General features: G+C 39.2%; 1 protein-coding gene across 1 annotated transcript in view; it reads right to left on the bottom strand.

The window, feature by feature from the left end:
- SND1 (staphylococcal nuclease and tudor domain containing 1) overlaps nt 1–23,741 on the bottom strand; it is a 443,852-nt gene that overhangs the window by 367,478 nt on the left and 52,633 nt on the right. The window contains exons 8-10 of the mRNA XM_011939537.1: nt 22,504–22,610; nt 19,815–19,905; nt 5,601–5,714 (exon numbers count right to left, since the gene is read on the bottom strand). Coding sequence (XP_011794927.1) covers nt 5,601–5,714; nt 19,815–19,905; nt 22,504–22,610 — 312 coding nt within the window. The remainder of the gene's footprint in view (nt 1–5,600; nt 5,715–19,814; nt 19,906–22,503; nt 22,611–23,741) is intronic.

Here is a 23,741-nt window from a genome sequence, read left to right as displayed (position 1 = left end):
TATCTCTTAGTCAACTACAACAGCATCGCAAGAATAGACTTCAGGGAGAATAAGTCAGCCCCTTCATCGGATGCCTGGGGGCTGTTTCCTTTGTCATTAACACTCCAAGCGTAAAACAAAACCCACAGCAGCGCTGGGCAATAGAGCACTAGGCTTTCCAGTTTTAGATCAAAGCCAAGCGCTCTCTAGGAAGTCCTGAGATCCGCACAACGTGTTATCTCCTTTAAGACAGCAGCTCAGAAAACCCACAGCCTTTCTCCAAGATTTAGCACATTTCTTTATAGCAAACAACTGGATAAAACAAACTATACCTTTAGAGAAACCCTGATACATGGCCAGGTTCACAACAGCATCACATGTCAGCTTTCTTAACTGACTCTCAGCCTGAAAGAGTTAATGTCTCCTACGACTTGACACTGGATTAATCCAGAAGCAGGGTGCCACAGAAACACCATCAACAACATCAGACATATCCACCTAGAATCCTGTAGAGGGAAATACTGCACATCCCTCCTTTTAACTATCCCATAATACTATCCAGCAACAAACCTAGCTCCAACCAAAATCCAAAAGTGGCTACCCATGAATTCCTGGGTAACACTGGAGAGCCTAGGGTGAAAACAGTTCCTTTGATCACAATGTTTGTCCAAGTACTTCCTCTGGCTCCAATTAGAAAGTAACCAAATTAAGGGAGCGGAAATACGGTTAGCAATAGGCAAAAAGCTCATCTTCCAGTATAATTTAAGAGAAATGAACTTGTCTCTGTGTACAAAACAGAAAAAAACAATTTGCCTTACTATCCTCCAAATGTAGAGTTGTCTCGGAGGACGAAAATATTAAAAGAACCTCCCCCATGCTTCCTTGAAGGTAAAGTCCCACTGAGTCCTCATCTGGGAGCTAGCAGTGGAGGCCTGCACTAGAGCAGGAATGCCTGTCCTTGAGGGAGCCCATGCCACAGACTTTCCCTCTTCACCCACTCATCTAGTTTAATTAGAGAGAAGGTAATGTCCTTAGTGTTTCTTTCAAGGCCCTCCACAGTCCATCCATCGCAGACCTTCACCTCTTAACAATCCTCAAGCACTCCATGTTTCCGCAACTACAAAACCACTCCTCAATTCCCAAAAAAATGCCCTTGATGTTTTCCTTGGAGATTCTACCAGCCTGTTCTAACTAGGGCAGGCCGATATTTTTGCCTTGCAGAAATGGCTGTGCCATTTGCCTTGCCAATATGCTGTGCCTTGCAGAAGTATACCTGGCAAAGGGGACAAAGGGCGAACAGAAGCTAAAATTTAGCTTCCATTCTGCTTGCCAAGCCATGGCCCCTGGCATGATAGTGACAGGAAGAAGCAGTACCCTTCTCTAAATTTCCACAAAGATGCCATATGAGCTAACAGAGGTCCTGGCCTCAACATCTATGTCATGAATACTTAACTGGGCTTCACTTGTGACTGTAACAACAGCTGGTACGTAGTAAAGGAAATCAGAAACCTAAGACTCCAAGAGGATGCCTGTTGCTCAGTCTTTAAACACATAAAGTTACAGTCACACTAGGATTCCCAGGTGATGTTTCTTACCACACCCATATTGTAAATCTCTGGTAACTTTAAGATAAGCATAGAGCAGCATCTTGTACACTTTATAAGACCTCTGGGGAATTCTTTTTTCTTCTTCTTCTTTTTCTTTTTTATTTTAGTAATCCCAGGCCAAGGAAAGGGGCAGGGGTTGGGGGTGGGGGGATTCTTTAAGTCGAAAGGAAAGTATAAAGAAAGACTGCTGGAGGCTGGGCGCAGTGGTTCACGCCTGTAATCCCAGCACTTTGGGAGGCCGAGGCGGGCAGATCACGAGGTAAGGAGATTGAGACCATCCTGGCTAACACGGTGAAACCCCGTCTCTAGTAAATATACAAAAAATTAGCCGGGCAAGGTGGCGGGCACCTGTAGTCCCAGCTACTCAGGAGGCTGAGGCAGGAGAATGGCATGAACCCGGGAGGCGGAGGTAGCAATGAGCTAAGATCGCGCCACGGCACTCCAGCCTGGGCGACAGAGCAAGACTCCGTCTCAAAAAAAAAAAAAGAAAGAAAGACTGCTGCAGCAGCATCCACAGTTCTCACTCATCAGCCTGAAAGAGTTAACATTTCCTAAGACATTAACTCTTCATCACGTCATTCTCCAAGTCTTTGGTCAACTGAGGCTTACCAAAAGAAACTCCAGAGTTCCTTGCTAAATAAGTTTTTACCAGGCATAATATTCTCTTTATATGCAAATTGCTTTCATATCTTGTAAATTGAAACAACCAAGAGTATTTAAATTCAAACATGCCATTCACCAGTTCAAAATTCTTCAAGACAAAACCTAAAATGCATGGCATATAAGCCTTCAACAAGTGGCCCCTGTCTAACTTCCAGGCCCATTTCTTAACACTCCCCTAAAATTTATCCTCTGTTGCAGTCATACAAAATCACTAGCAGTTCATCATATGCCCCATTTTCTCTCTCCCTTCCTGAGTATCCTGAGATGTTCACAGGACATGTTTGACCTGGCGCTGCCTATGGTTTCGTACCACACAGGCGTCATACCCCTCATGCACCATCCACAAGAGCCATCCATTCTCTAGTCCCCAAAACTCACCTAATTCTTGTCATTGCTGCTCTCCAGGTCAGAAACTTTCTTCTCCCACTTTTTATCTAGCTAATTCTTAATCTCCCTTCAGGCCTTAAATGTCACTTCCTCAAAGTAGCCTTTCCAGACTATGCACTCTCCTAAACTCTAAGCTTCTCTTTTGTAGCACTTAACATAAATGAAATTACTGTGTATTTCCCCTACTAGACTTTAAAGTTCCATGAGGCAGAGATAGGACATCTGTTTATTCCCTGCTGCACTCCCAGCACAGTATCTGGCGCAAAATAAGCATCTGTAAATATACATCAACAACGACTACCTGTTTATGCAAATTTCTAAAGCTGCACTAATCATAATGGTAGCCACTAGCCTCATGTGCCTATTGAGTCCTTGAAATATGCTACAATGAATTAAAATGTAGTGCCAATGTACAGTACATACCCTATTTCAAATATTTAGTTTTAAAAAGGGGGAGAATGTCTCCTTTATTTTTTATATTCATTAAATGTTGAAATGATATAATAATTTGGATATGTCAAATTTTAAAATTACAATTAATGTTTCTTTTTAGTTTTTTAACTTAACTACGTACTAATTTAAAATAACAAATAGAGTTCACATGTGTGGCTCACATTTATGTATCTGTCTGACAGTGTTGGCCTAGAGAGCCATTCCTCCTGTTGACTCACTTCTCATCTTTGACACTCACAATGTACAGCAGTTGACCTGAAGATCACCCAGACCACCTATCAAAACCGGCTACTCTTCAAGGTGCCTTCCACCACTACACTCAAGGTTCATTCTATTAACTTATTTCTTATGTGGCCCTTCACTAAACTCTTCCAAAGGACTTTAACAGACAAATAATGGAAATCATTCCTCCATCTTCCTCATAAGCCATATGTTGTAGATTGTTGCAGCTAAGCCTTACTTAGAACTGTCTTAAAATGGAGTAAGATCTCAGGAGTGAACAGGAAGAAAAAGAAAGAATAAAGAAAAAAGAAGAAAAAAAGAGGTAACAGGCCTTGTAAGAGACAAAAAATTCTACAATCAAGATTCTGCCTAAACTAAGAAATACTCCAATTCCAACAATTTCCCATCAGCCATTAGGCTAAGGAAAATGCATCTTTTACCCACTGACGAGTTCCAAAGGATCCTGGGAAAACTAAAAATACTCAGTAGTAGGTTAGTGCTTACTTCAGAAAACCTGCTATCATCCTACCTAAGCTATAACACCCCCATCCCCCTAAAAACTGCTTAAAATTCAGCTATATAGTCTACATTAACATAATGCACTGGCTGATGATACAGGCGCAAAAATTAACGTTCAAGAATTTCAAAGTTGTGGTTGCTGTGGGAACCTTAATTCCAACTGTACAGCACAGATGCAGAATTGTGGACTACTCCCAATACTGATAAAATTGGAGATGTGTATTTACTCTGTGCAATGAGGCAGAGCTACAGTTACTGAGAGAACCTTATTTTGGCATTTCTAAGCTTTCATGCATTTAAATTCTCAACCTTACCATAATACTGTTTGCTGCATTAAACTGCCTTCTCTAAGGGAAAAAAAAGAGAGAGAAAAAACTGATTGGTCAGACATTCAAATCACCCATCCCGTATGTGTTTTTTATGCATGAACTGACTCAAAAGACAATCATATTTTTATTTTACTCTTATATGCTGTCTTTAAACCCTCACACAAATGAAAACAATGCATGAATTTCAACTTGTGAAAGCAACCAAGATATGTATATGTGCAAAACATCAGAAAAGCAAATTTCACACCTTTAGAACCACTGCACCCAACTTATCTACCTTTTTTTTATTTATCCCTTTATACAGAAGGGATTTTTTTATCCCATCCCTTTTGTATAAAGGGATAAATAAAAAAAAGGTAGATAAGTTAGGTGCAGTGGTTCACACCTATAGACCTAGCTATTCAGGAGGCTGAGACAGAAGGACTGTTTGAGCCCAGGAGTTTGAAGCTGTAGTGTGCAATGATCACACCTGTGAATAGCCACTGCACTCCAGTGTGGGCAAAATAACAAGACTCTGTTTCTTTAAAAAAAAAAAAAAAAAAAGCAGGCAATAGATAGTACACACAGCACTAAACTTCAATCCACAATAGTTAATTTCTGAAAACTGTCCAAATATTTGCCTTTGGCGCTGGCTCTCATTAAGGAACTAGTTCTATAACTAGTCAACACAATCACACACTTTAGTTATCAGTGGACAAAAACAGAAGAGGGAAAGATGTCTGTAAAAATATGACATAACCAAACCCCCAAAAATGTTCAGCCTTAATCCCTATTCCCAACTCTCATAACTCTTATGGCTGTGTAACTGTCATGACTACAAAAAAAAAAATTACACTATCTGTACGTGTAATACCAACTCTTGTTAGAGTTTTCATACAAAGCATTTCTCAAAATTGATATACCTGAGTCATACACCAACCTATCTGCCAAAAGATCCAAAAAATAGCAAACAGTTTAACTACCAATTAGTTACTACCTGCAAAAAATGAGTAGGTGACCCCACTGAATATATATACCAAGATTCATTTCTTCCTAGAACAAAAACGTAAAGAACTATCAAATCAAAATGACCAGCAGAAACGGGTCCTATTACAATGTACACGAGATATAGACCTCCTCCTCTCATTATTCACAGAAACATAAGATATTGCTAATAAACTCATCCACCATCTCACATATCCCAACCCTCACTGCACTCAAGTCCCCTGGGGAGAAGTGCCAACAGTGAACATGTGAAATGCGGCAGAGCAGTGGGTGTGGGCCACAAGACACTGAGACCTGCCCAATGGTAGTCAGGCTATAAATATTAGAAAATAATACTGTGGTGATTTAAAATACTTGTCCCTTTGCATTCCCACATATATGTATCATATATTAATTAATTCTCCAACTTTTTCCTTTTGGTTTATGCAAAGAGGCATGCCTGCTTCCCTATTCTCACCTGGGTGTTCTCCCCCTCCAGCCTCGGTGGTCGGATGCTGGACAGGTGAATAGTCTTGTAATCGCCTGAGTTCAGCTTCACAACAATGGCATCAGCATTCAGAACCTGCATCACCTGTGAGCAAAAAGGAACATGCTTAAACCTGCTTTTATGTCCCCCATCACATGTCCAAGAGCAAGGCCCACCACCCTCATAGGTAGAAAGTGAGATCAATAGCCATTTGTGGGAGAAACAGTATCATCCTTCATGGTGCAACAATGTCAGAGAAAACTATGCTATAATTATCAGTTCCCAGAGACCTTATTATGATTTCTCAATGAGACAAAATCTATATCATTCATAAAGATGGTCAATCTTTTTTTATTTTTGCCCTGACCAAGATGTGTGGTTAACTACAAAGCTTAAGAACTGGAAATCCTGTTTCTACATGTAATTGAAGATTCTCCTTGAAACAGCTTCTAAACTAAAATCAAAATCTCAATGTGAATCTAGAAAAAGAGGCAAGGGTTGGATTTGAAGAAGGTACCAGCACTAGATGAGAAAGAACCAAAATAGGATGCCCCAATGGAGAGCAGAAAAATCAAAGGCAAGTGAAGGGCAGAAAGAATTGTCATCTCAGCATGGGAAAGGAGATGCTCAGCTGTTAATCTCACAGGCAGAAATATGAAATTACTGAGATATTACCTCAGATACTCTGAAAGCCACCTTTTCAGAGCACTACTACTATGGACATCTTTGTTTTGGAACCCAAGATCAGCAACACAGGACCCCACACTCAGAAGGAAAAGAACTAGTCTGGGATAAATTACAAGGATATGTAGTCAAAGGACAAAAGCATAAACATTCCTCTGTGAAGGTTATTAGAACATTCTACAATGTGTACAGAATAAAACTCCATTCAAACTGGGATCTTACCACATCAGTGTTATAACTAGAACGCATAATACAGCCAGCAGTCTAAAATTCACCCAATTATATTCGATGCCTTTTTTTTTTCTTTCAAGCAACACTTTATTACAAGGTAGCTGTAGACTACAAAACACTGTCACCATCTACTTCATCTGCAGAATCAAAATCAAACTCTTCTAGGCTTCAGTCAGGCCTCTTTAAGAGCTACCAGACTGAACAAACTTACAGGGTCAGCTGCCACACAGCGAGGGTGGACTGGCAAAATTTCCCTCCTCTTTTATGCATGAAACAAAAGGAAGTAGACTCTTTTTTGCCATCGTGGATGTCACACTGGTAAGTATCTTAAAGAAGGCCTCCCTAACTATTTCTTGAAAGGCCTTAGATCTTCTAGCACAGAATGTATCCATTTACTTGCAGCTTCCTCTGAAAACAGCAATTCTCTACCTTTTCCAAAGAACCAGCCAGCCACACACCAGAAACACAAAGAACCAGCCAACCACACACCAAAGAGTAAGGAATGCCTTAAGAAACAATCCGAAGAAGGATATAAAACATAAATGAGAAATTATATATGACAGAAAACAGGAGGAGTTAAGTGCCATCAAACAGAATGAATGAAAAAAGAAAGATGACAGCTGGAATCAATTTGTAAGTCCACAGAAGGTTTACTATGGCTGGTGGATGGGAAGATATCCCTGGGTTTTACCACTGTAAGCAATGAAAACAGATTAGAGAAGAACAGCCCAGTAATCAGAAAAGTAATGAAAGTTCTAAGAAAGAACTGAGAAGCTCAGAAGGAGAAATTTTTAATTTTCTACTATACTTAAGATTAACTTACAACCCTGAAAACAGCATAACAACAACCTCGAATAACCATAACCATTCTCCTGTAACCTTGTTGACAGATCTGAGAATCATAGGCTAAACACTAAAACCCAGAGAGCCAGAACCAAAAATTCATCTGGCCAGAAAAACGTGAAGATTAATGGTAATCAAAGGCAGGATGAGTGATCATACCAGGACCAAGGTCAGGGCTGGTTACCCCAAACCAAACAGCCCCTTAAGGCCAGTCCAATCACAAAAACACACACTCATAAGTTTAGAACTTAAAAACTGTCTAGACAGTATACCCAAAAATACAGATTCAGTCACTGAAAGAAAAAATAGAGTACATCTTATTCCCATTACCATCTAAACACACTAACGCCAACTAAAAATGTCCACAGTAATGGAATTCCAGTAGTGGGTTGGACAAAACTGACCAAAAAGAAAGACCCCAGCTAATGATTTCCCTGTTGTTCAAAATCCCACATTTGGATGAAGAGAAAGACATTATAAAATGGATGACAGAACATTTTGCGGGGCGGCGGGCAGAGGGAAGCTGTTCCCATGATATCTGCTATTCCAGTATCCTAATTTCAAGCTAAAGAAAAGAAAAAAAATTCCACTGAGCCATACTAAGCAAAACAGCTACTATAGCAAATCAATACAACTCCTCCTCCAAATGGATTCTCAAAGGATAGAGGGTAATTGTCAGATGTATCAAAGGCACATACATCACAGGATTTCCCAAATCTTAATGCTGGACAGATCTACACCTTCTCTCAAACCAAAACGAATTCTTATTGTGAATTCCCAAAAACATAGGGAAATTCCTATAAGCAAGACACGAGAATATCTAGAGGTTTTCTGCTCCCTAGTCATTCTTAGAGAGTAATAAAACCAAAGAAAGTATCATAGTCCTCACATCTTTACCCCCTGATTACAGAACACGAAGATCTAAGGATGTCCTGTAACACGTCACTGGGATTAGGCACCCCTTGTAATATGTCAGCAGCAGTGGCAGCTATGAATTCTTGGAGCTGTAAATTTTAGGCCCCAGCAGCAGACTCTCTCTGCTGCTCAGCATCTCCCTGATTAGAAACCTCCTCTTCAGGAACTGCGCACTCTGCCACTGCCAGCTGAGCAAGGTTTAGCTTGCTGGTGAAGGTAGGAAGGGTGAGCGAATGTGTGCGTGTCCACGTGTGTGTATAAGTGGGGTTCATGGTTTTTTATTCCTCTGTAAATTGTGTCATTACTGTCCAGAGAACAAGTAGCTCCTGAGCAGAGACACGGAATCAGCAATAAAATACTGGTTACAGCCACGCACTGTGCAGTAAGTGAGATGCAGAGTGGATTACTATCTGAAGCCAGCTCATCAGCACCATTACCGACCACATTTTAACAGTGATATTTCTTCTGGTGCTTTTCATCAGGATAATTGAAGTATGCCCATACTGCCCACTTTCTCTGCTAGCTATGGATCCCTAATCAAGCCAATCCCATGTATACTCACACCCCACACATCAAGAGACAACCTAAGGCACTGGAGCAGAAATCTACATGTAAAAAGTCACTATCTGGACTCAAATACATGCACTAAATGGAATTCCCTCCTCATTCCTTGAAGCCCAATTACAAGAGGAAAAAATGGTTTAATGACAACAAGGTGTAGGCTAAGGGCTGCCATGAGTCAAGAAAACTACAGAGTTCTGTCAGGGGAACATCCATGCCTATCTTCAGCCTCTGTCACACTCTCTCATCTGTGCAGCCTGTCCACAGTGCTTACTGGGTGCAATGGGCTGCTGTTGTTCAGATTCTGAAAACCCTGAAGCACACATAAAACAAACAAAAAAGCCTCCTTTTTGTTCAACAGCCTTCTGAGTTGTGGATACAACCACCAATAGTCCCAATGCTGCCAAAATTTCCAGTACCAGATAGAAACAAAGGATTCTCCGCCCAAAAGGGCCTTCTACAGGCATGACCAGAGACTGTGCTTTGATGAGGCCACTGAGAATGACAATACACACCTCTTCTCCTCTCTGAAATCATGACATCTGGCTGTTTTTCCCACTCCCTAAGGTTGTATGCTATGTCTCTTCTCCCCAGTCCCCCAGAAGAGTACAGTTGCCACCCTTGTCCTCAACAAAAACAAACCACAGCAATATCCTGATAGAGGCACCTCCAGGCACCTAAGCACAACCAAAGCAGATACTCTTAGGATGTACTTACATGGAAATCAGGCATCAGACAACTTTCAACAGAGGGACATCCTACACACTACCTGAGCAGTACTTCTCAAGATTGTCAAAGTCATCAAAAACAAAAAAAAGTCTGAGAAACTGACATATCCAAAAGGAACCTAAGGAGATGTGACAACTAAATGCAATGTGGTATCCTGGAACAGAAATAAAGTATAAATAAATGAATACCCGAATAAAACATAAACTTTAGTCAATAACAATGTATCTATATTGATATACTAACTATAACAAATACACAGTACTCCCATAAAATATTAATGACAGGGGAAACTGGGCTGAGGGTGGATGAGTAATGTAAGAACTCTGTACTACCTGCTTAATTTTTCTGTAAATCTAAAGAGTGACCTAAATGAGGTCTCTAATAATAATTTTTAAAGCCAGGTTAATATTCTTTCAATCTTTTCTAACTCAATCACTTTCTTTTTCTTAGCAGCACACTGGTTTACTAGTATAAGCTGCAAACCAAGTCTTGACCCCTTTTTGGTTCAGCAGAGCCCACCTTTCTAGTGAGACAATCTCCAGAACTTCCTTTTCAACTGAAAGTCAAATGGCAAAAGGCAAGGAAGTGGCAGGTATTTTTTGTTTCTCTCCATGTTACCACATGGGAATACACTGGAGAAATCCAGATAATGCCAAAAATATTCAGCTGCATCCTCGCTTAAAAACCATGTCAGAGAGCCACTTCCATTTAACATACTACTGACAGTCCTAGCCAAAGAAGTTCAGCAAGAAAAAGAAACAAAAGGCATCTAAATTGGAAGGGAAGAAATAAAATTATCACTGTTCCCAGATGATGTATACGTAAAAAACCCTAATAATTCCACAAAAACTGTTAGAATAAATGAATTCGCAAAGTAGCAGGATATAAAGTCAACACACAGAATCAGCTGCATTTCTACAAACAATAAACAATCCAAAAAAGAAAACTAAGAAAATAGTTCCTTTTCCAGTATCATCAAAAAAGAACAAAACACTTAGGAATTAAGCAAGGAAGTGAAAAACTTATACAAAGAAAACTACAAAACAGTGTTGAAAGAAATTAGAGACATAAATAAATGGAAACATGTCTCATGATCATGGACTAGAAGACAATACTGTCAAGATGTCAATACAACCCAAAAGTGATTTACAGATGTAATGCAACCCCTATTAAAATCCCAATGATTATTTTTATGGAAACAGAACGGCTCATCCTAAAATTCACATGAAATCTCAAGAGACCCTGAATAGTCAAAACAATCCGGAAAAAGGACAAAGCAGGAAAATTCACATTTCTTGATTTCAAAGCTTACTACAAAGCTACAGTAATCAATACCATATGGTACTGGCATAAAAATCAGACATACAGACCAATGAAACAGAATGAAATCCAGAAATAAACCCTTGCATATATAGTCAAACGATTTTCGAGATGGGTGCAAAGACCAGTCAATGAGGAAATGACAGTCTTCAACAAATGGTCCTAAGAAAACTAGATATCCACATGCAAAAAAATAAAGTTGAACCCTTATGTAACACCAAAACTAAAAATGAACTGAAGATGGATTCATTACTTAAATATAAGAGCTATAAAACTACAAAACTCTTAGAAGAAAATACAGGGCAGAAACTTTGCAACACTGGATTTGGCAATGATTTCTCAAATATGACACTAAAGGAATAGGCAATGATAGTACAAGTTAGATTTCATGAAAATTTTGTGCAACAAAGTAAAAGGCAACCACAAAATGGGAAAAAATATTTGCCAATCATATATCCAACAAAAGATTAACATCCAGAATATATAGAGAACTCCTAAAACTCAACCACAAAAAAACAAAAACCTCAATTATAAAACAGGCAAAGAGGTGTATAAGTGGGAGCTAAGCATTGGGTACACATGGACTAAAGACAGGACCAATAGACACTGGTGACTTCTAGAGCTCGCAGAGAGTAAGGGAAGGAGCCAGGGCTGAAAAACTTCCTATTGGGAACTATGCTCACGACCTGGGTGACTGGATCCTATTCCAAACAATACACCCACATAACAAACCTGCACATGTACCCCCGAATCTAAAAGAAAAGTTGAAATTTCTTTTTTAAATGCGCAAAGGACTTGAATAGACATTTCTCCGAAGAAGATACGCAAATGCACAGGAAAAGATGCTCAACATTACCAATCATTAAGGAAATACAAATCAAAACCACAATGAGACATCACTTCACACCCATTAGGGTGGCCACTATAAAAAAAAAAAAAAACCCAAAAACCAGAAAATAACAAATGTTGGTGAGGATGTACAGAAAGTAGAATCCTCATTCACCAATGTAAAATGGTACAGTCTAGTAATTCCCTCAACAACTTAAAAATACAATTACCATATAATCCAGCAATTCCACTTTTGGGTACAAACTTGAAATAATTGAAAACGGTCTTAAAGAGATATTTGTATAACCATGTTGATAGCAGCATTGTTCATAATAGTTAAACTGTAGAAGCAACCCAAGTGTGTCCCCATGGACAGATGAACAGGTTGTAAGCAAAATGTATACACATACAATGGAATATTTTTCACCCTTAAAAAGGAAGAAAATTGACTCATCCTACAACATGGATGAACCCTGAGGACACTATGCTAAATGAAATAAGCCAGTCACAAAGACACAAAGACTGTCTGATTTCACTTATATAATTACTTAGCGTAGTCAAAATCACAGAAGCAAAAAGTAGAATTGTGGTTGCCAGGGCCAGAAAGAGGGAAAACAGAGGGATGTAGAATTATTGTTATTGAGTATAGTTTCAGTTTTATAAAATGAAGAGTTGTAGAGATAGGTGGTGGTGATAGCTACATAACAATACGAATATAAATACCACTGAACTGTACACTTAGAAATGGTTAAGATATTACATATTATGTTATGAATTTTGTCATTATAAAAAAATTGAGGAAAAAAATTTTCAGAGACGTGATAATGAACTCCATCTAGAGCTATGACTGGAAGCACAGCAAAAAACTACCAGGACAAAAGCAAATACATTCTAAAATCTCCTGTACCCATGGATAGTTTATACCCTGATCTCCAAAATTGGACTTGGCCACCAATGCCAGTTAACCACTTAGCGCTCCTAGACAAAGCCCTAGCAGGTAAGCTCCTTGAAGGCAGGAACCACTTCTAGTTCTTTTACATCTTTCCAAAGCACCTAGTTCAGGGCTCTGTTTGCTTGATCTATATATAGGTACAGAGAACCAAGCAAGAAGCCTCTAACCAGGCAGGGTGGTAAGGAGATACCTCTTGAGAACATGCTTCCACTCCATCCCTCTCCCATCCCCCACAACAACGTTATTCAGGTCTGTGAAATCTGCAATGCCCAAGGATCCAGCAGCAGGAACAGGGAAGCCAAGCCACGTGCCCAGGGGACCATATGGCTACAAACAGCACAGATCAGCTAAAACGCCACAGGGAAGGCAGGGAGGGAACTGGCAGGCCACGACAGGCACAAAAGTCTTGGGCAAGCTCAGCTAATCGCTGTGAAGTGAACATGCTTCTCTGCTAACCTGAAGAGACAAGGAGAGCCCTTCCTTTGCATTCCATTCCTCAAGAAGTAAAACTGCTTAAGCAGACAAAGGGAACCAGTCTTTCAATAGGCTACATGAATCAGAGAATACTTCGTCGAGTTTCACATTTCTGAGGCTTAAGCCTCTTGGCACTCTGACTTACAGCTTTGCCTCAGTTCCAGAAATCAACTGTAGAGCCCCAGAGGCACCCAGTTAGAGGCCATAGGTTACCCTTTGCAGGCTTTTCAGGCTTTTAGCGAGGCCCTGTACAATTAATTCCTAAAAAACAGCGGGACTGTTGAAGAGGGAATCACTATTTGTTAGGGCTTTACAATCACATGATCTTTACAAGCAGAATCATTCAGGGAAGACTTGCAGGACTTTCAGACTATGTGAGGGTCCCATGTACCTTAGAACCTTTCTAGGATTCCCTGAAAAAAACTGTTTGCCACTAACAGATATTTTAAATCATGTAAAATGATATATAACTGCTGCTGAGTTCCAGGTTATAAAAAGTAATATGTATATTTTTTTCATTTTTAACTTAATGTTGATATCCAGTGTTCTACACCAAAGGCTGGCAAACTATGGCCCAAGGGCCATCCAGCCCACTTCATATTGTTATAAAGTTTTCCTGGAATATTGCCACAACCATTTGTTTACACACTGTCTATGTCTGTTTTCCTGCTACCATGGCAGAGTTCAGTAGTTGCAACAGAGACCATATGGCTACCAAGCCTAAAATATTTACAATGTGGTCCTTTAAGAAAAAGCTGGCCAATCTCTGTTTTACAACATATTAGAAAATGAACACACTTAGTGGTATATACTGGTTAACATTTCTATAGACATATTTGGCAAATGTGAGCCAAATCATTTCTAAGGAAGTAACTGCCAATTAGTTGGAGATTTCTTCCACTTTCTAAATAATGAAAAAAATTCTCAACTACATGAATATAAACCTACTGGGGACTGGTTTAAAATATTATGGTGCAGCCTGCGATTAAATATTACACATCAATTAAAGAAGTAAGCTCTTTATTTTGGTTCCCTCTCTAAACACCTCTAGATAAAAGAGATCTGAGGCCGGGCGCAGTGGCTCACACCTGTAATCGCAGCACTTTGGGAGGCTGAGGCAGGCAGATCACAAGGTCACGAGATTGAGACCACAGTGAAACCCCATCTCTACTAAAAACACAAAAAATTAGCCAGGCACGGCAGCAGGCACCTGTAGTCCTGTAGTCCCAGCTACTCGGGAGGCTGAGGCAGGAGAATGGCATGAACCCGGCAGGTGGAGCTTACAGTGAGCCGAGATCACACCACTGCACTCCAGCCTGGGTGACAGAGCGAGACTCTGTCTCAAAAAAAAAAAAGGGGGATCTGTATAACCTATCTATACATAAGCCCAAAAGGAAGAAGATAATGAGAGAGAACACTGCAACAAAACTCTGGAAGCTGGAAAGCAGATGGATGAGTAGTAACTTACTCCACTGACTCACAAAAGCTAAATCCTGAGACAGTGGCGAGAAAACACAATAGCCAATCTGATTTATACTGCAGTCCCACTCTCCCTAATCTGCCAAGACTCAGAAACTGTCAAATCAAGCATCTCAATTGCAAACGAAAATGAGACCAAAAACGATGAACGGTTTCAAATCTTTGTAAGAAGCAGATGGATTTCAAGATGTATACCCTGGCCAGGCATGGTGGCTCACACCTGTAATCCCTGCACTTTGGGAGGCCAAGGTGGGAGGATCGCTTGAGCCCAGGAGTTCAAGACCAGCCTGGGTAACACAGGGAGACCCCATCTCTACAAAAAATTTAAAAATTAGCCAGGTGTGTTAGCGTGCACCTGTGTTAGCATGAACCTCCCAGCTATTCGGGAGGCTGAAGCAGGAGGATCACTTAAGCCCATGAGGTTGAAGCTGCAGTGAACTGTGATGGCACCACTGCACTCCAGTCTGGGTGACGGAGCAAGACCCTGTCTCAAAAACAAACAAACAAATATGTATACCCTATATCCCACACTAGCGTCATTGCTTCTAAACTCAGTGTTTTAATATCTCATTCTCAAATAAGACAGAAAACCAAGGCTCAGCAAATATCTGAGGAAAGCCTGTAATATGAAAAATAAGGGACCAAAATAACCCAAAGAGGGGAGAGGAGAGGCTTGAAGAACATAGCGAGTATGGAGGAAAAACGAAACTAAAAAAAAAAAAAAAAAAATCAATTTTGCAGAAAGTTAAGAGATGATTTTTATCTCTGAAGTATTAAACTTTATTTTTTATAATAGTAAAAGAGAAACATGCAGAGAACAAATAAAGCTCTTAAAAAATAAAACAGTATCATGTCAATAAAACTACTGAAAAATAACTATAAAGAAATCTAAAATGAATAGAAGATGAGATAGAAAATAGGAGAAAAAAACTGGAAGACGAGCCTACAAAATCCAACAACCAAATAACAGGAGTTCTAGAAAAAGAGAGAACAAAGATTTTAGATGGAAACCAACAAAAGAGTTGAGAGAAAAAGTCTCAGAACAAAACAACTAAACATTGAGACATAATATGCTCACATATAGATAAACAAAAGGGCATTGCTATGAAATGTTAGAACACTAGGATCAAAAAGAATTTGCTAAAATCTTTCAGAAAGAAAAAACACATATAAGGATGAGAAATCAGGAAGGTTTCAGATCCATTAAAAAAAAGAAATCAAAAAAATTTCTGATAACTACTGACAGTGGAGCAATACTGATAGATACAATTCTAACGGAAAATGACTTCTAAAATAATTCTATATCCAGCTAAACTATCAAGTGTATGTAGAGAATGGACACGAAAGGTCTCAGAAAATTTACCTCCCAAGCATTCTTTGCCATGAAGTTAGAGAATGTGTGCCATTAAAACAAAGTAGCAAATTATAGAGGAAGCTGTGAGATCCAGCAATCCTAGCTCCAATCCAAGAGTAAGGCAAAGAAATCCCCCAGGACAATGGTGAAGAAATCCAAAAATGACAGCTCTAAAACAGGCAAAAAGAGAAACCAGTCCAGATTGATGCAGGCTGCAAGGCTCCAAGACAGTGTTAGCAAACTGAATGAATCTCCTCTTGGGAGGAGATTTAGACAGAGTTTGGAGGCTGAATTAATAATAAGTATATAAAAAATGTAAATTTTAAAAATTATTAACTCCAGGGAAAACAAAAAAATTGTGCAGAAAACTAAAAGTAGCATAATATGCTATATAGCACAGTGGTGATTATCATTTAAAATAAATACTGAATATTAACTAAATTATGACATAATCATATTGGGAGAACTGGGTAAGAGCACTGTGCACCCACATGAGTAGGCGTGCTTATGTGAAAAAACTAAGCCCTCCTCTTCCATGGTATGAAGGAAAGGAGTTGTACCTAAAACTGAAAAATTAAGAAATAGCCATGTAAATGTTTTATTCAGAGATGAATTAGCCAAGAGTTGAAAGTGACTGCCTCAAGGAAGAGTGAAATTGAACTGGTACATTCTTTAGTAAGCCTATAAAAAAATGTTTAATTTTCTGTATTAAAAATAAAAATGTGCAAACTTAAAAATACAGATCAGTGCTATTCAAAGTGGCTGCCAGTCTGCAGTAAGATAAGGAACTTGTACTAGAATATTAGTCAACTACATCACTATGAACATTGCTGACTTTTTTTTTTTTTTTTTTTGTAGTAAGCTTTTCTTGATGAAGGAAGCAATGCCTTGATTTACATTCTGGCCCAAGCTCCTTATGTCACTTTATCAAGGCATTTTGAGTAGGACTGGTATAGATCAGAGATCATCAAACTATTAAGTAAAAAGCCAGATAACAAATATTTAAGGCTTTGCAGGCCACACAGTTTTATCACAACTACTCACCTCTGCCATTATGGCACAAGAACAGACACAGACAATACACAAGTGAACACATATAGCTATGTTCCAATTTATTTACGATACTGACATTGAATTTCACATAATTTTCACATACCATGATATATTTTTTATTAACACAAAATCCTTTTTTTTTTCAATGTAAAATCCACAGATCATGCAAAAACAAGTGCCCAGCCAAATTCAGCCCATGGGCCATAGTTTGCCAACCTTGAGACAGACACTATGATCAACTTTGTTAAAAAAAAAAAAAAAAAATTAAAAAACAAGGCCAAGATAGTGTTTCATGTAGTATGGGTATTTATGCTTATCTTCTTTATGTTTTTTCCTGTTTTAAAAGCAAAACTAATGCTAAAGAATTTTAAAAAGTCAGTAAGTTTTGAAAACTCTTTACCTATTTCTCTTTACCCTCTAAGCAGACATATACCCAAATAGCCTCAATTTATGTTTCAATTTCCACAGAAGATTGGTTATTCCTCACAATCCTCAATCAGATGATTCCTAGGGACAATCTCCTCTACTTTGGCACTGTAATGAATAAAACTTCATTGTCATGATAAAAGCCTCGCTCTCTTTTAAAGAAAAAACAGATTCTAGGATCCTAGTTTGTTTTTTGTGTTTTTTTTTTGAGACGAAGTCTCGCTCTGTCGTCCAGGCTGGAGTCCAGCGGCGCGATCTCGGCTCACTGCAACCTCCACCTCTTGGGTTCACACCATTCTCCTGCCTCAGTCTCCCGAGTAGCTGGGACTACAGGCGCCCGCCACCACATCTGGCTAATTTTTTTGCATTTTTAGTAGAGACGGGGTTTCACTGTGTTAGCCAGGATGGTCTCGATCTCCTGACCTCATGATCCGCCAGCCTCAGCCTCCCAAAATGCTAGGATTACAGGTGTGAGCCACCGCACGCAGCCAGATCCTAGATTTTTAAAAGTGGAAAAACTTCTCCTACAGGTAGGTCTCCCTTTTTTAATTATCAGTAAAGTCATATTTAAGATAAATGCAAAGCTCAATAATCGAAATCCTTTGAATTTTGTTCTTATGCAGTGCATTAGTTAACTCCCCAACCAGCCAAGGCCCAAAACTCTTCAAAATATTCTAGGTTTTTCTACAAACTCAGTTTTAATTGAGGAAAGAATGGTAGGAACACAATAGGGTTTTAAGATCCTCACAAGCCTCATCTACATCAGTAATGTCACAGACTCTCAAAGTGAAGATGGCAAAAAATTGAAGGCTTGCCTCCCTTTTTGGGTGAAAAATCATCCTTTCATTGTGTAGCTATGTTAACACAGAACACACTACGGGAAGCATAAGCACAACTGAGTGAGTTCCAAGTAGGCAGAGCAACCCATATCCAAGTGTCCACACAGGTACACGCCTCACGCAGTCTGCATCAAGACCTGGAGGATGCCAGGATATGCCACCAGGGGCAACTCCCACCCATGCCTACCAAAAGGAATGATTATGGCTAACCTCACAGCTGCCTGGACATCACCTACAAAAAGAGGGAAAGAGGCCACTAGACCACTCTGTGACCTATTACTTTGGGCATCGTAAAAAAGAGTGAAGAAATTTAGCCAATTCCTCAGAGGTTGCTAAAATTTTACCATTCTAAGACAGTCTCAGGATTTCTCAGGCTCACAGTGCCACCTAGTGGCTTTCCATACTAAACTCATGGTTAGTTGACGGAGACAGCACCTCTCAGTCCAAGAATTTGGCACTTAACCACTTTTAGCCCATAAAAACAAAACTTCTAGCATCTCTTGGCAAAAGTAAAAATAGGCTGGAAAACATTACAGCATTTTGGGAAGACACAGATAACAGATCTGCTACTCAAGTTACAAAACCATGCAAATAAGAAAAAACATTTTTACAGCACTGCTGATACCACCAAGGATAATAGCTCCAGTTTCCTTCAAAGCAGTCTATCCCAAGACACATCAATGGAGAACTCTCTGGGAAAAACAAAACAAAACAAAAAAACCAAGAGCTCCAAAACAGAAGGAAGAGAAACTTGAGGTCATATAGCTATGGATGCTCCTTGACTTGAAACAGGGTTAACTCCTGATAAACCCATCATAAGCTGAAAATACTGTAAGTTGAAAATGCATTTAACTCTCTTCAGGCAGGGAGGCAGGGAGGCAGGAAGGCAGGAAGGAAGTGCACTTAATACAACCTACCAAACATCATAGCTTGGCCTAACCTACCTTAAACATACTTGGAACATTTACATAAGTTTACAATTGGGCAAAATAATCTAACACAAAGTCTATTTTATAATAAAGTGTTAAATATCTCATTTGATTAATTTACTGAATACTAGACCAAAAGTGATCAACAGAATGGCTGTATGGATACTCCAAATGTGGGTCCTACTGAATATCTATTGCTTTCATACCACTGTAAAGTCAAAATATCTTAAGTCAACCCAGCATAAGTCAGGGACCATCTGTACTTGGACATAGGAAATCTTAAGACAATGCTATTTGCTAAGCAGATAAAAAAGAAGTCCTAAAATATGAGAGATATTTCAAGCTAGTTTGAAGTTAGCTAATTTACAAAGAAATTTAAATAGTCTAACGGTTTCTAAGCCCCCTACAATAAAACACACACACACACACCCTTCTAAGCCCCCTACAACACACACACACACACACACACCCCTACTGGTTTGCCTCGAAATTTTCAAGAGCTTCAGCATTTCTAATTGTTCAAATCCTTGTATTATTACTCACCTGGCAGTGTCCACTATGCATATCAAGATGCTGAGAATGACTCACCTTGGCAACAAACTGCTTGTCCTTTTGGTCCAAATTAGCAGTGGGAGCCACATAGTCTCTCCATATTCTCAGCCTGCGCTCTTTGGCAAACCTGACAACAAAGCAAGGATGCAAGATCATTCAGACAGACTAAGTCAGCAAATGGAATCCACCACTACCATGGGAGCACAGTTGGTGCAGCATCCTACTCTACCCTATAGACATATCCAGAATAGAGACCTGTAAATGAGAGTAAATGAAAACACGCAAGATACACATATATACTGTAAACCCACAGCTCGGAGACTATGGTCCAGGACTATGGTCCAGGCATACAATTTTTTGAGCCTAGATGGTTCGAGTCCACCTTCATTATTAACTCTGGTTTATCCAATATCTCCTGGGTGGCTACTACAAAAATTAGGCTGACAAACAGAGAGTAACTGCTCTCTTAAATGGGAAGAACCCACATATCTAAACAAACATACTTCTTAAAAAGCACAGACATGCTCAATTTCTATCTGAATTATAAAAAGGTTACCAGCTACCAAATCCTATATATAAGAACAAAACTGTCACGACAGTGCATCTATAGAATAATTAGAAAATGAACAAAATCCTTATAAAGTTCATTGACAAGAGTTTAAAAAAAAAAAAACCTATGTAGCCGGAAATTTATCTTGAAGTATTCTGCCCAGTAGATATTTTCTGAGCCAGACTATGAATGGAATATGTGCAAAGATCAAAAAAAAAAAAAAAAATCAATGAACAGCTGTCTTAAACCACTTACAAATAAGTGAATACATGTGCAGTGAAAATGGATACATGTTTCTGAAAACAGTATTGCAATCTTTTGTTTTAGAGAAGCAGTAAAATAAGAAAAACAAAAAGCAGGATATAGTAGTTGTAAAATACATGAAGTAATTCAATATAGAGGATGCAATTTTACCTACAATTCAAGTAGCTCAAGTATAGCATGCAGAACAGCAGACAAGTAATCACATATTATCGAAATATGATTTGCATTCTCTGGTCTAAGCCTGTTTTTTAATGATGAGCACTCCGCCCAAAAATCCATAAAATCTACTGATGTCATATAACATGTAGATATTATTTTCAATGCATTCACTTTCTTCAAAGAAAGGCAAGATACTGGGCCAGGCGCAGTGGCTCACGCCTGTAATCCCAGCACTTTGGGAGGCCAAGGCGGCGGATCATGAGGTCAGGAGATCGAGACCATCCTGACCAACATGGTGAAACCCAGTCTCTACTAAAATACAAAAAAAAAAAAAATTAGCCGGCTGTGGTGGTGTGCGCCTGTAGTCGCAGCTACTGGGGAGACTGACTGAGGCAGGGGAATTGCTTGAACCAGGGAGGTGGAGGTTGCAGTGAGTGGAGATCGCGCCACTGCACTCCAGCCTGGCGACAGAGCAAGACTCCATCTCAGAAACAAAAAGGGCAAGAAATTAAAGAATGCAAAAAAAAAAAAATCAAATTAATTTAGAATACTAATGAACATAACAGGATTCTCTGAACCAAACAAAAGAAATTGAGCATTGTAGAATAATCAGAAGTATTTGGAACACTGTACTTGATACGGTTATTGTAACTTTCTAAACTGTAGAACAACATTAAAAAAATTCTAAGCAATCACTGTTTTTTTCCATCAGACAATACACATGTCAGATGTGCCATATCAAATGGCCTAGATTAATATCTACTTTTATAAAAACTTGCAAATACTTCCGCTTATAGATACTGAAGGATGAAAAAGACCTAAGAAATGGAACAAATATTACAGTTATTCATTCATGTCGTTGCACATTTCTTAGCTGTATATCTCAGTCACAAAAAAGTAGTTATCAAGATCATTATAACTTCAAGATTTCGAAGCAAGTCATACAGCAAGCAAGCCTTGAGAGTGGACTATTGTCATCAGCTGTGTGTTGTCTTTGCTTAAATGTATCATAGAAGGTAGTGATTCAGACTTTCCTGAGCATCATTTCCATTCATCTACTGTTGCTACCTGCTTTATTTTCTTCCATCTACCCCATCAAATGGAGAAAGTTCACCTACATCTATATCTTGACCTTGACAGTTGAAATGGCAACTAATATTTGGAATTTCTATATGCAGTTTTTTAGAAACAAGTTATTCCTATATCTGCTTTAATGATAGGCAACAAGTCAAAAACACACCAATAACATCTCAGGATTATATTCGCATTTATAACTGAAACATACTTTTAAGTAAGTTAGGGCATAGGCCTCACAACAATATTGAATGGTCCTGGTTTAAAACCCACAGGCTCTGTCTTTCCATCATACCCCTGCTCCTGTCTATCTGTTTGGGAGCAGCTGATAAGCAACTTCATCTTTCTCAAATAAGCTTCACGTTTATTACATTTCAAATGTGTAACACCCAGAACCTAAGCAAGGGGCTTGGGAAAAAATGACCTGAAAACATTTAAAAAGCAAATCAAGTGAAGAAAAATGTCTAACTGAAGACTCTAAGTCCCTACCATCCAGCATTCAATTAGACTGAACCTGAAGACCAATATTTAAGTCACTCCTCTATAAGGAACTGCCCTACTCCTTTACTGAAGTAAAATGAACACTGACACACAGGGGTGTGAGAAAATCACCAGATTTCTTTCCCTAAAGATCCTCAACAAGATCCACAGCTGGAAGGCCTCTAGGACAGACCTTACCTCTCTGCCGCCCTCAGCTTTTCTGCGCCCCGGGTGTAAACTGCAATCGACCAATCCACACAGCGTGCGAAACCTTCCTTCAGGAGGAGCTCTGTGATGTTGCCGTTCTGAAAAACAAGATACAGGAGAGGCAGGCACAGTTAGACTCTGTTGCAAAAGAATCCATTTCTCTAGACTTCTGACACAATTAACATAGTCACAATCTAGTCTGCAGTTTGTTTGTTTGTTTACAGTAGGGTAGCTTCTCTCACTAGGAAACCACTCCTAAGATGGGAGAGATGCCACTCTGAGACTCCTTTCAACAGCCTTGGCTTCGTATCCCCACAACGTCCACCAGAATAACTCACTTAATAGGAGTAGGATAAATGCTAGTGGCATTGAAGGGAACTGACATTTCAATAGCTCTTCTTGTGGGCAGAGGAGGATGTTAATCTTTAAGAGAGATTACACCTTATTCTTCCTTCCCTTAAGATCAGCACTTCCTCCCCCTTTCATAAGAGCTGAAGAACAGGCTGAGCGGGGAATAACGGAAGCTACACTGTGCCCAGTGAATTAAAATTCACACTCTACCGTGACACAGAGCCATCTGGCAGGGCACAGCCAGACAGCACTCCAGAAGAAACAGACATGACCTTGGCACACCCCAAACCAAGCCTCTCAACCTTCCACAACTGCCATCATGGAAGAATTATCTAGCCAAAGAATAAGTAGCTTAACTCTGTATTGGACACAGGTTATAATAATGAAAATCCATTCAAATTTAGGTGTTAAAAAGAAGGCCATCTTATGTCTAAGAATAACCCAACTATCAAAGTGCACAATAGGGCAAAACATCCAATAATTGCAACTATAAGAACATAACCTATTCCCTGCTAAAAGCAGAGTTAGGAGGTACCTGGATAAAGCCTGGAATACAAAAAAATAATTTTTCCATACCTCAGTTTCCTCATCATTGATCTACCAATACTTCAGCTAGCTGACTTCTAGACCTCATCAACCCTATTCTACAAATTTCAGTTCTACTTCTAAGGAATGTAGCAACCCCTAGGACCAAACAGTTAGATAAATATGTGATCAAGTTCCTCTTCCTCTTATGAACCCACTAACCCTTGAGATTAATTTCCTAAAGGTGAGAAAATTGTCCAATTCTGTAAGACAAATGATAACTCCCTAGAAAATGCCTCAAAAATCACCAGATATTAATAACAATCCTGCCTTTTTTTTTTTTTTTTTTTTTT

The sequence above is a fragment of the Colobus angolensis genome, unplaced genomic scaffold (assembly GCF_000951035.1).
Source record: "Colobus angolensis palliatus isolate OR3802 unplaced genomic scaffold, Cang.pa_1.0 Scaffold182, whole genome shotgun sequence".
In the NCBI taxonomy this organism is placed as follows: domain Eukaryota; kingdom Metazoa; phylum Chordata; class Mammalia; order Primates; family Cercopithecidae; genus Colobus; species Colobus angolensis.
This window is presented reverse-complemented; position numbering and strand designations above follow the sequence as displayed.